Source organism: Limulus polyphemus, unplaced genomic scaffold (genome assembly GCF_000517525.1).
Source record: "Limulus polyphemus unplaced genomic scaffold, Limulus_polyphemus-2.1.2 Scaffold513, whole genome shotgun sequence".
NCBI lineage: Eukaryota > Metazoa > Arthropoda > Merostomata > Xiphosura > Limulidae > Limulus > Limulus polyphemus.
The window spans coordinates 89,540-103,477 of NW_013666123.1; the positions used below are offsets into that span (position 1 = coordinate 89,540).

General features: G+C 33.6%; 1 protein-coding gene across 1 annotated transcript in view; it reads right to left on the reverse strand.

Annotated features, from left to right (window-relative positions):
• The window catches only part of LOC106458783 (17-beta-hydroxysteroid dehydrogenase 13-like), a 30,015-nt gene that overhangs the window by 7,455 nt on the left and 8,622 nt on the right, over positions 1-13,938 (reverse strand). Inside the window, exon 2 of the mRNA XM_013918332.2 lies at positions 1,344-1,583. Within this exon, the coding sequence (XP_013773786.1) occupies positions 1,344-1,583 (240 nt within the window). The remainder of the gene's footprint in view (positions 1-1,343; positions 1,584-13,938) is intronic.

Genomic DNA, 13,938 nt, shown 5'->3' on the forward strand with positions numbered 1-13,938 from the left:
AAATAATATAAGTTGTGTAAAATTTCTTTACTATGCGAAATGCGAAAAAGAATGGAGTCATTATCATTGTTAGAGAATCGTGTTAAATAATGTTACGAAGTTAACTTCCTTTTCAATATCTTATAGAAAAAAAACGGAATCCTTCAAGAACGAGTACTTCCGACTTCACGTATAAGTTTGATGATTATTTCCGACTTCGGGCCCGGTATGGCCAGGAAGTTAGGGCGCTTGACTCGGAATCTGCGGGTCGCGAGTTCGAATCCCCGTCACACCAAACATGCTCGCCTTTTCAGACGTGGGGGCGTTATAATGTGATGTTCAATCCCAATATTCGTTGGTCAAAGAGTAGCCCAGGAGTTGGCGGTGGGTGGTGATGACTAGCTGCCTTCCCTCTAGTCTTAAACTGCTAAATTAGAGACGGCTAGCGCAGATAGCCCTCGTGTAGCTTTGCACGAAATTCATAACAAACCAAACTACTTCCGATTCATGTATAAGTTTTGGCGATTACTCCCGACTTCGCGGATAAGTTTTGACGATTACTTCCGACTTCATTTATAAGTGCTATTGTAAGTTTATGCGATCAACAATTAATTACGCATTGCATTAATTACAGATGTTAAAAACTACAATTTTCCACTACTCCTAATCTGAATAAAATATAGGCGAGTAAATTTGTGTAACAAAATGTAAAGTCAAGTAAAGTGATTCAGAAAAATAACATTTTCTAATGTTTTAGTCTAGATGAATTATAGTCGAGTACATGGATTTAAATACTAAATTTTTCTTTTATTTCATTTTAAATATAGTAATGTAAACAAATAATACAAGCTTCAAAATTTGAACTTCAATTGAGGTTTTCTGTTTTAAGTGGTTTAGTGCAATAAATGTATTCAAAACCTTCTAAACTCCCACAGTCTTATTGTATCTATTTGTGACAAAGATTTGTAACAATAAAGTGTGAACATCAAAAGCGATTTAGAATGAGCTATATTAAATTTTTTAAAACTTTAGGTTGCATGTCAAGTGAATTCTGGGAAATACATCTTCGTCTTATACCTAAATAATAATAAGTTTCATTTACTTTATTATTAAGAAACATGCGCAGAATTCCATGCTAAATCTGTCAAGTTTTTCGAGAAAGAACAATGATAATAATCCGACTCGTCTACCTTCATCATTTAACCGTCATTGCACGAGTTTAAAATTCTCCTTATTTTTCCGAAACAAACTCGGTAACTTGGTTCAATCTAAACTAGTATTTCAGAAAGCACAGCGCTTATTCAACGTTGAATAGAAAGTATAGATCTGTGTATTGCGAAACTATTTAAAAAATTCCTTCTTACCCAGAAATGAGCCAGCGTATTAACAGATAAAGTTCTCTGAATTTCCGCTGGTTCTAATTCATTGAATGGCTTCAGATTTACGACACCAGCATTGTTGAATAAAATACTGACGTCACCAACTTCCTGCTGAATACGAGCCGCTATAGACTCCACCTGGTGTAAATCTGATACGTCACACTTGTAGATATGAGCCACACCTCCAAGCTTCCTAACCTCTTCTGCCACATTCTGAATTTCATTCTGTGAGTTAGAAAAAGAAGTTACATTATATACATATATATATACTAGTGTTATTACCTCTCAGTCTTACTGCTGAGCCACCGAGCCACTACAAAGGGTTACCTACGTTGTATACTCGCACGTACATGGTTATCAAACAGCAAACCTTACGCTACTGTAAACTAGTTTAACAGTACGCATTTAAAATGTAGCCTGTTAAGTTTGTTTGTAGTTAAGCACAAAGTTGCACAAAGGGCTATCTGTGATCTGCCCACCACGGGTATCGAAACCCAGTTTTTAGCGTTGTAAGTCCGGAGACATACCGCTGTGCCACTGGTGTGTGTGGTGGGGGGGGGGGGCGCAACCTGTTAAGAAAGCTAAGGAAGAAAGTGTAAGACTAAATGCTACCGTGTATTATAGATTTGTAAGACAAAAACAAAAATAACAGGTGTAGGAAACTTTAAATTGGATCTTATTGTGGTCAAAAATATGTTGTCTACCTGTAGTTTATATTTAAAATGTTATTATACCTTGTTAATATGTTGTCTACCTGTAGTTTATATTTAAAATGTTATTATACCTTGTTAATATGTTGTCTACCTGTAGTTTATATTTAAAATGTTATTATACCTTGTTAATATGTTGTCTACCTGTAGTTTATATTTAAGATGTTATTATACCTTGTTAATATGTTGTCTACCTGTAGTTTATATTTAAAATGTTATTATACCTTGTTGTTCGTCTGTCGTTATTGATATGAGAAAATATTAACTCCGTTGGTTCCTAAGCGGAAAGAATATTTGTACTATATTTTTACATTCTTAATTAGGTTATCTAGATATTCACACTAGATAAAACATGCCCTTAACGAACTTGAAAAAATTGCGTGAACGAAGAACAGAAACAACAACCCTGTGTCTACCACGCTTGATTAATATCAGTTATTTCTGGCATACATTACCCCATATTCAGCGATTCAAGGAGATGTTATCTGGTCGACAACCGAAATCAGTATCTATTATGTGTTTTGTACTCAGCGTTTAGAGAATACAAATCAGGATCTATTATATGTGTTTTACACAGCGTTTAGAAAATACAAATCAATATATAATATATATATTTTACTCAACGTTTAAATAATACACATCCGTATCTAATATATGTGTTTTACACAGCGTTTAGAAAATACAAATCAGTATCTATCATATGTGTTTTACTCAACGTTTAAAGAATACACATACATTTTGGTTCTTATACCTGTTTAAACTGTTATGATTTATAATGATGGCACCCTTCACACAAAGACGTTTTGGCTGTATTCCTGTTTTGCCTGGTATAGCTTATAATAATGGCACCCTTCACAGAAATATTTTTGGTTCTGCTCCTGTCTTGCGTGGTATGGTTTTAGAATGATATTGTCCTTCCCATGAAGACTTTTTGGTTCTGTTCCTGTCTCGCCTGGTGTAATTTAAAATGATGACACCCTTCACAGAGAGAGTTTTTGGTTCTGTTCTTGTCTCGTGTGGTATGGTTTAGAATGATATTGTCCTTCCCATGAAGACTTTTTGGTTCTGTTCCTGTCTCGCCTGGTGTAATTTAAAATGATGACACCCTTCACAGAGAGAGTTTTTGGTTCTGTTCTTGTCTTGTTTGGTATGGTTTAGAATGATATTGTCCTTCCCATGAAGACTTTTTGGTTCTTTTCCTGTCTCGCCTGGTGTAATTTAAAATGATGACACCCTTCACAGAGAGAGTTTTTGGTTCTGTTCTTGTCTTGTGTGGTATGGTTTAGAATGATGGCACTGTTCATCGAACACTAAATGTTTTGTGGTAATGTCATAAGTTGATAAACTTGCCAGTTACACTGTTACTCTGCAATGATTCTTTTTTTAACAGCCATAAGATCACGCAAAACTCCCTCTTGGTACTTCTATAGATAAAGTGTATCTGTTTTACATTAATCAAAACTTACAATAACACTTTAATGTTATGATACTTGAGATATGTTTACCATTGTCAAAAATAATAGTCTAGGCAGTGAAGATAGCTGGTTGAACTGTGGTAAAATAATCAATTTTTATAACACTGAACTATATATATATATACGTAACATAAATCCATAAATATTCGAGTGATAAGACGTCGGTTCCTACTTTTATTTTCCAATTATGTCAGAGTAATCTAAGAGAAAACGTAACAAACAGAGGCGTATGCTACATATCTCATTAAACTATTAAACATTGATTATTTTAACGTAAATACAAGCGTATTGTTTGGAAGTAAAATTATGCAAATCATAACTCTTCTCAATACTCTAATTCTAATAGAACCGATATAAATCACATTACGGAATAATATGAGGGCCTTGATTGGAAAGTTAAAAGGTAACTTAAAATAAGTCATTAAACACATCTTCGAAATATATTCTATGTTTTGTAAATGATACAAACAAAAACTGACAATAATTACAATTCATTTGTTTAATCTGGCTCACACCATAACGGTTGTTTTTCATGAAAATGTATGATATATATATATATATATATAGCGCTTAGACCACTACTATATATGTCATATTCCAGCCAGACTGGTGAGCCCTGGTGCTAGCCGAAAAACCTAGTCTGCACTGAACATAATAGATGTAGTGGGGTTGACATATTATAAGTTGTTTTCCTTTGCTTTCATTCATGGGCTCTTATAATACGTGTACTCAGAAACTTAACATATTATAACCATAGAGTATAGAGGCAAACATACTCATACTAACATCCAAACAAAATACTTGACATAGAAATTTCAATAACTATTAATATTTATGTTTCAACAACATCGCCTATTTTAGTTTCATATCGTTCAAAATAGCTGTAATTTACTTTTATGACCCTTAATGTGTCATTTCAATAACTATTAAGATTTATGTTTCAACAACATCGCCTATTTTAGTTTCATATCGTTCAAAATAGCTGTAATTTACTTTTATGACCCTTAATGTGTCATTTCAATAACTATTAAGATTTATGTTTCAACAACATCGCCTATTTTAGTTTCATATCGTTCAAAATAGCTGTAATGTACTTTTATGACCCTTAATGTGCCATTTCATTACTGATCTTTATACTCATGCTTAACAGTGACATATGCATCTAGTGCAACGTAAAAACGCTTTGTACGAAACTAAAACCTCAAACTCAAGCTGCATAGAGTTATCATAAGCTCAGTGACTGTTCTAAACACTATTCAGTAAAAGTCTTTGTGACTAGGGTATCCATGTTAATATTCTCGATTTTTTTCATTGTTTCAGATATTGATTTCTGTTTGTTGCTTTAATACATAAGTAGTAAAACTTCTATGAAAAGTTAACAAAAAAATAAAGCCCTTATATAAACCCTCAAAATAAACAAATTATCAAAATAAATCGGGCTGAGAAGTATTTGAAAAAAATGCATTGAGAAAATAAAGCCTGGTATGTTTAAGTATCACTAATTATTGTGAATTTAAAATAGAGACACTTACTAAACACTTACATGACGCTTTCATGTATAATAATTGTGCATTCAAATTTGTTACCATAGATTATCTCAGAAGGAATAATTTCCAACTAGTCTTCTTGATACGTTTTTATAATTGTTCTTATAGTTTAGTTACATCCTTCCGATGGCTTAGCGGTAAGTCTGAGGGCTAAAAACGTTAAAAATAAAATTTCGATACCCACAGAAGGCTGAGCGCAAATAACACAATGTGTAGATTTAGTTTAACAACAAACGAAAAAACTTTAGTAATAATATCTTTTTTTTTTACAGTTTTTTTTTCAACTCAGAAACCTCTTTCAAACTAAATCATTTTTCATAAATGTTGCAATTTCTGTTGCTCATAAACGTATTTCTCAATAAAACATGTTATAATACAAACTTAAACGAGTTAATGTGGAGAAAAAATTATGCAGAGCATCATTTTAAAAATATTTTTTTAGTAATATATTTTTGTATAACATCCATTGTATGTATATGCTTCCAATCAGTAGGTTATTAAGGTCAAATGTTATAATACAAAATAGCATTGAAGCTCTGCACATAATTCTGTGGGTAAAGATTGCTACAAGTTATTTAAGTTTGTAAAATATTACAAAGTCATTTTCACATTAATTGGCCTACCTATTCTCAAATACTATTTTTACTTTCCCCTGAGAGATTGAGAATGACCTTGTTGTTAGCGTACATGGTTATGGATTGGAAAGTACAAGGTTCGAAACGTGATGTGCCGCTAAAAATGCTTCATCTCTTCGTTTGGAGAGTGCATATCTTTATGATTAAACTTTTAAATTTACACTAACCTAACCCTTCATCTCGTCCTGCCAACGTTCAATGATTCTTCGCAGCTTTTTAAATACCTTTTTTGCGTGAGAGAGAATTTCTTTCAAAAAACTTGTGTTTTTACTTTATCATCACCAAGATCACCGCGTTCTTTTACCTTTTTGTTCAACTGTTTTATCTTATTTAACAGCAATGATTAGTTTTGTTCATTAAGTCTTCAGACAGGTTTAAAACCAGACAGAGACTAAATTATCAAAGGGGGAAAACTTAAATATATAGAAATATAAGAATAACCTCTAAAAAACTTACTTATAATCTTCCTTTATTTCAATTTCATTTTGAAAAACACTTCTTCCAATTACCGCATCTAAAGTAATTCAACTCCACCATCACTGACTGGATGGATTTTTAAATAATTACAGTAATTACTTTAATTAAATACATTTTCTGTGCGAGAGAGAATTCCTTTCAAAAATCATCTTTTTACTTTATTATCACCAAGATTATTGTGTTACTTTTCCATTGTGTGTAAAGAGAGTAATTACTGACTTTGAGTTGTAACAATGAATTATTACGAACCAGTTACGCGTGTATGTATGTCTAGCGGGTCTATCAATACCAATAGTTTATTCAGGTTTTATAAAGTTACGTTACCTTCACGAGTATAATCTGCCCTGCACTACAGTGTGTGACAGTTTTTGTCACATAAAATATTAAGATAAACAGCTGTAAAATGTGATTGTTTGTTTGTTTGAAGTTAAGCAGAAAGCTACACAATGGGCTATCTGTGCTCTACCCACCACTGTATCGAAACTCGGATTCTAGCGTTGCAAGTCCGCAGATATACCACTGTGCAACTGTGATAAAAACTCGATTGAGTCATTATTTTTCATCATTAACGATGTTATGAATTTAAAACAGAAGGTTTGACAGTTTTGTGTTAAGATTGAGGAATGGCCGTGAGGATGCTATAAACTAAGAACAAATAGATTGTTTATCCTCCAGCAGTCAAGTGTCAATGCATTTTGTCTAAGTACACAAAATATGATTTTTAAAAAACGCATACTTTTAGGAAAGAAAAAAATGTTATTTTATTTAACAAAGACGTTTCGAGCAACTGCTTTTTGTCAGGTTACTTAAAAAAAGTTAGTTTTTTCTAAGTTTTGTGTAGTAAGGCAGACGTCAATGTCCTGTAGACTACAATTTTAGTCGTTCTTTGTTTGTTTTTTTTGTGTGTGCTTCCACTGAAGTAGAACTAGCATTGTTTCAAAGGACTATTTTTAGTCATTGAGTGGACTCAATATAATAACCCGTATAATGGAGTGGACCCGTATAATGTTACTCCATATTTCTGTTCATTAGCGTTATTAGGATTTTTTATTTATATATGCGATGGCAAGAAAAGTGTTAGTAGGTAGAAGAAAAGCCTACCTTTCCTCTGAGAAATCTTACCTTAGTGCTCTTCTAACACCAGATTGTAAAGGTAGGCTAACATCAAATAAATGCGTTAGGATAATGCCGGATTGTGTTGCATGACAAACACCCAGGAGAAGTGGCAAGGAGGGAGGGAGTGGCTTGCTGGGGCTGAAGCTACCCCAAAATGTGCTTTAACTTCCCATATAGCCCCCACCCCCAACTAACGGAAAGTACTTACCGTCAAAGCTGGTCCCCTTACTAAATACTAAAATACATGTGCCCCCAAGATGTGGAGTGCAACCCACTCACCGGGAAGAGGCTGGTGCCTCCATCTGCAAACATCAGATTATAATATCACCAAATGAAAGTGTCAGAATAACGTCAGATTGCGATATATTGTAAACACCAGATTGAAAATACATAAACACTATTATTTTGTGTTTTCCTTCAAGTTACATTAGCACATGCAACATCCTGGGATGCAGAACAATTACCAGTAGATACTAATGTATAACGCCACACGTTAAGTTCTTCAACCTCATATTATTCTTCGTTACGTAACTGAACATTTCAAGGATCTAAATCAAAGCATATTCTATTGATATTCAATGTATATGGATAGGAAGACGTGATCTGAAAAATAACGTCCAATGTTCTTTTCATTCTTAACATAGGTTCATGTCACTGGGCAGGTTTGTGTTATGAGACCAACCATTTTAGTTATTTGATATCTAAGATAGAACATTTTTCTTTGCTCAGTAAATCAAAATTTGATAATCCGTAGAACATTATTTCAAAACTATAAACAGAAGTAACGGTATCGTTCTTTTCGATGTGTTTATGAATAGGTAACCCGCAATAATAAGATATTTTGTGAAATGAAATGTCTGCTCGATTATCCCATTTTATAATTTTTAGTTTCTACCCTAAACGCCTCCGGTACTGTGGAGTACCGAACGTTTCATAATACGCGTTTATTCTTGTGTTTAACTTCTCCTTCGAACCCCTTGCGACATTTATGTGTACTGAACTATAAGGGGAAAACATCCCACCAAACATGCTCGCCCTTTCAGCCGTGGGGTTGTTATAATGTGACGGTCAATCCCACTATTCGTTGGTAAAAGAGTAGCCCAAGAGTTGGCGGTGAGTGGTGATGACTAGCTGCCTTCCCTCTAGTCTTACACTCGTGTAGCTTTGCGCGAAATTCCAAAACAAACAATAAAAAAAGAAAAAAAGACATTAACCCATTAACTGCTGCAGGAGCAGCTCAGTTGCCGTTTTCTGACTCACAGATAAAACTGAGTTGCCATCAATCACAATAAAACGGTAATTATCGCCATTCACATAGAGTTATAGTTATATATGTGCGATTGACGGATATCTCCGTCATTTGCAGCTGAGCTATAGAACTTCAATGATGAAAATATCCGTCATCCGCAGTTAATGGGTTAAAATACCTGACTATAAAAATGGAAGTCTTGAGCACGACCATAAAAAAAACAACTTTCAAATCATGCGTTGTTCTTTACTTATCTTTCAATCTAAACGGCCCCCAGTGGCACAAGGGCATGTCTGCTGATTTACAACACTAAAAACCGGTTTTCGATACCCGAGGTGGGTATAGCACAGATAACCCATTGTGTAGCTTTGTGCTCAGCTTCAAACAGACAAGTTAATCTAAACCATTATTTGACAAAAGTATATGTTTCTGTGTATCCGTTTATAAATGGCGAACCGATTAATCAATTGTTACTAAATCTGACATGTACTCTTAGGCTCCTCCCAAGAAGCAACACAATAGCGTCGCAACTCATATTTGACCACCCACCCTCATGTCACCTCCGGGGCCCCATATATCTTTCCCATGCATATAAAGGGTACGTTAGCGAGTATAATATATATATATATATAGATAAATAGAAAAATAATAACTTAATCCGGCCATAGTAAAAATAAATTATTGTCGTACAATATATATATATATATATATTTTTTTTTTTTTTCAGATTTATCTTTTGCTTAAGAGGGAAAATATCATTCTAAAGATACACAGCTGGATAGAATTATTGCTTCCAACAGGTAATAGATTTTTCAGGACTAATTAAGATGGTATACTGAATATTAAAAATGTAGTATGCACGGCAAACGTTTCTTTTTGTATGGTTATAATGTAACAGTTTAATCTGTCGTTGATATTTTTGATAAATGTTAGAAGCGATAAGTTCTGTATGTATTAGGTTGGAAAGAAATTTATGTCGCTTTTTTAGATGAAAAAATCCTAACAACGTTTTTATGGGCTGGTTAATGAAAGTGTTTCAAAACGCGACATTAATTTTTTGACAACCTAATATCAATAACTCGAGACATTTCTAAAGAACTAACCAAAAGTCTGATTTAATCATTTCTTTACGCATGGTGTTCTTCCAGCGCGGATTGTTAAGAGGATGCTTATCTCTGATGTTATGAATGATACATTCTCGAATTATCGACGCTCAAGGAGGACTATGATAAGCAAAGCTGTACTTTTACGAAAATCGTGCGTTTCGCGCCAATAGGATATATATATATAAAACGCCCAGAATAGTTCAGTGGTAAGTTTTTTTTTTACTGTTTCATTGTTAAACGCAGAGATACACAATGGGCTATCTACGCTGTGCCCACCACGGGTATCGAAATTCGGTTTTAGCGTTATAAGCCTTCCGACTTGCTGCTGTGCCACTGTGTATTCGGTGGTGAGTCTGTGTGCTTACAACATTAAAAATCGGGTTTCGATACCCGTGGTGGGCACAGTATAGACCTCAACATTCAAGACCGACCAGTCTAAATAAAATTCACAGTGTAAGGGGTTCCAACGTGTTAAGCATTAGAAGAAGAAAGTCTATCGTGTCTATTAATAACATTCTCTAAATAACTCTATGAATTTAACAGGTGGGTGAACGTTACGCACGCACGCACGCGCTAACGTCAGGTCATGATTTTCGAAATTAGCGAATATCTTAGCCTAGATACTAAAACCATAGCTACATACAAACAGGTAATACCTGATGATGACAAAACCTTGTCGAAACGTTGTACATTTGCTGTCATGTTAAACTTATATTAAAGTTTTTCTTCATTACCCATTTAAGCCGTCTCCAGCCATTATAGGTAATACAGTTGATTCAGAGCCCTGGTATTCAGAATTCTAAAGAGGTCCTGCCTAAATAAAATAAATAAATAAACTAAATAAAAAAAAGCAATAAAATAATAATTTTTGAAACTGAAGCCTTAAACGTAATAATGTACACTTCAAGGGTTTTGTCCCGGTTGTCTTGACGTCTTGTTTTCATATTAACTTCTGATCAGAGCAAAATACCTACAGTTAGATTTAAAAATAAAAAAATAAATAACAACCGCTAATGAGTATAGTAAATATATTGTTCTTCTTTATAAAGATTATAATTCATTGTTCATTGTGTTCTTAGTGGGGTACGCTCGCTATTAATGATATTTTCTGCCATATTATGAAAAATCGTATACTTAATATATTTTTTTTCACGAGATGGTAAATATCTGGGAAACTTGTTTTATACTAACAGTGAGAGTTATGTGACAAGTGACGCACTATACAGTCGTGAAAAATAATATCTCAATATTAATAATGTTGCACTTGCTGGTAATAGGATAACGGAGCATAATTAATTGCAAGTACGGTATCATATTAATATTGGTGTAAGATGGGAATTACACGATTTTGTTATTAAGTTATCCAGTTATTTAAGTTAATTACTGACATGTTACTTGTGTTTAATAAAATACCTTCAAAATGTGTATAAGATCCCTCTGGATGTGAGAAGCCAAAAAAGAAAACCTGAAAGTTAAGAAGTATTCATAAGTAAAGTGTCAAAAACAACGCAATTATTGAGGGTTGTTCTACCAGAAGGGCAACATGAACATCCAGGATGTCCAACAGTTGAACGTGAGAACATCGCTGATGTTAATACAATATCAGTAGCGGAAATAGAAGTTATTGAACAAAAGATATGACAAATATCAGCAGTGCCGAGTGTTCCAGAACGTCCAAAAAAGTGCCGGAATAGTTGATTCAAACGAAGATATCCAATACCATTCATTACGAGTACCAGCAATTACCAGTTGTCTTTGTTCTAGCACAGAACACCCAAAGAAAGTGCTAGAATAGTTAATTCAAACGAAGATATTCAACATCATTCATTATAAGTACCAATAGCTATCAGTGGTCTTTGTTCTAGCAGCTCAACGTCAGTTATCATAAATATCAATAATTAGTTTCATGCTTACTACAGATTATTTAACCCTTTTTGTAATTAATTACCTTATGGTTAGTGCGTATTATAATCCAACTTGTTATTAATTTACTTTCTGTTAGTGCGTATTATAATCCAGTTTCTGATTAATTACCTTACTTTCAGTGCGTATTATAAACCAGATTGTGGTTAATTACCTTATATTCAACGCGTATTATAATTCAGTTTGTAATTAATTACCTTATGTAGTCAGTGCGTATCACAAAAAAATAATTATAATTAATTGTCTTATAGTTAATTAGTATTACAACCCAGTTTGTGATTAAATACCTTACAGTCAGTGCGTATCATAATCGGATTGGAGGAACATTGGAGCTAAGATATATTGTTTGCTTGTTTTGTTGAAATTTGCGCAAAGCTACTAGAAATCTATCTGTGCTAGCCGTCCCTAAATTTGAAGTTATATACTAGAGGGAAGGCAGCTAGTCAATATCACCCATCGCCAACTCTTAGGCTATTTTTTACCAACGAATAGTGGGATTGATTATCACACTATTACGCTCCACGAGTGACCTAGCCATCAGGACATGCCAGATCCTACTAAGATAAATAGATACCAACTTGTCACATTTTATCTTGCAACGATGTATAAACAGTGGAAAAGGGAAGGGGCTGTAGATAATGAGTTTGAATAACAAATATCCAAGGAAGCTAGTTTCTGGAAAAAAAATGAGTGACCATTGAAAGTATTCTGGTATCAGCCTCTGACTTTTGGTAACGATATTGAGAAACTTGATCAGCCAGGTAGCAGTAATTTTCTTGCGTTTCTCAATTTATTATCACAGTACGAGGATATTTTATGCAGAATTATTGTTATTTTATGCAGAGTTATTGTTATTTTATGCAGAGTTATTGTTACCACAGTACGAGGATATTTTATGAAGAGTTATTGTTATCACAGTACGAGAATATTTTATGCAGTTATTGTAACCACAGTACGATGATATTCTATGTAGAATTGTTGTTATTTTATGCAGAGTTATTGTTATTTTATGCAGAGTTATTGTTACCACAGTACGAGGATATTTTATGAAGAGTTATTGCTATTACAGTACGAGAATATTTTATGCAGTTATTGTAACCACAGTACGAGGATATTCTATGTAGAGTTATTGTTATTTTACGCAGAAGTAATTGTTATCATAGTACGAGGATATTTTATGAAGAGTTATTAAGGTTCATCAAAACTACACTAACTCTGTTACTCACTACTACAACTAGTCCCCCCTAAGCGTGAACTGACCATTAAAGAAACCTTTCTTAGAATTAAGTGGTAGAGATCTAGTTTTTAAGGGTGCTACAGAAAGTTCTATGTCTGAAAAACATCTCTCTGAACTATTCAGTAATTATACACTAACGTTTCAGCGAGTTGTATACAATGGTCTTAATTGAATGTAGTTGAGGACATGAACAAGTATACTGAAAGGAAGCTATGTCTCACTCGGTGGGAATCTCGACAAGATGTCGTTTATGACATTACGTACTGATTTCATGGCAATTCGTGTTTCTTGCCTTGTGATGAAGGAACTTTAGCAAGTGGCCCTCTCAACAAGATGCAAAAGTGTGACTTAAATTTCATTCTACTGTTATGGGAACGTTTTATCGGAATGGTTACAATGTATCAGTTCTATGAAGAAAACCTATAGACATTCAGAAAGAAGTTGAATCTGCTCTTGCTCAGAAATGGGAAGTAGACACCACTGGTTTTGTGTTCTCTTTCAATTGCAACTAAGTCAAGCGAAATGTATATTTTTACATTTTATCGAATCCCACATATCTTGGTTCTAGTTTAGTGCCAACTAAATCAAATACAAAATGTACAATTTCACTAACTCCACTTGTATGTTTTATCATATTCATTCCACGTGAAAGCTTCGTAAGTTAAAATGTACATTTTGGTAATTTGTTGAACGTCACTTGATCTATATTAGCGCATACTTAAAACCTTTATATTTAAAGTGAGTGTTTAATCTCCTAACTGATGCACGTCGATATTAGATCCATTTCATTTCACTTTATTCGCTGTTGTTTAGCAAATTATCCAACAAAATAGCTCTAATTATATCACTTGGGTAGTGATTCCTTCGCAATATAATTTACTTGACTATATTTAATTTAGATTAGGAGTAGTGGAAAAATTGTAGTTTTTAACATCCATTTACTTGACTATATTTAATTTAGATTAGGAGTAGTGGAAAAATTGTAGTTTTTAACATCCATTTACTTGACTATATTTAATTTAGATTAGGAGTAGTGGAAAAATTGTAGTTTTTAACATCCATTTACTTGACTATATTTAATTTAGATTAGGAGTAGTGGAAAATT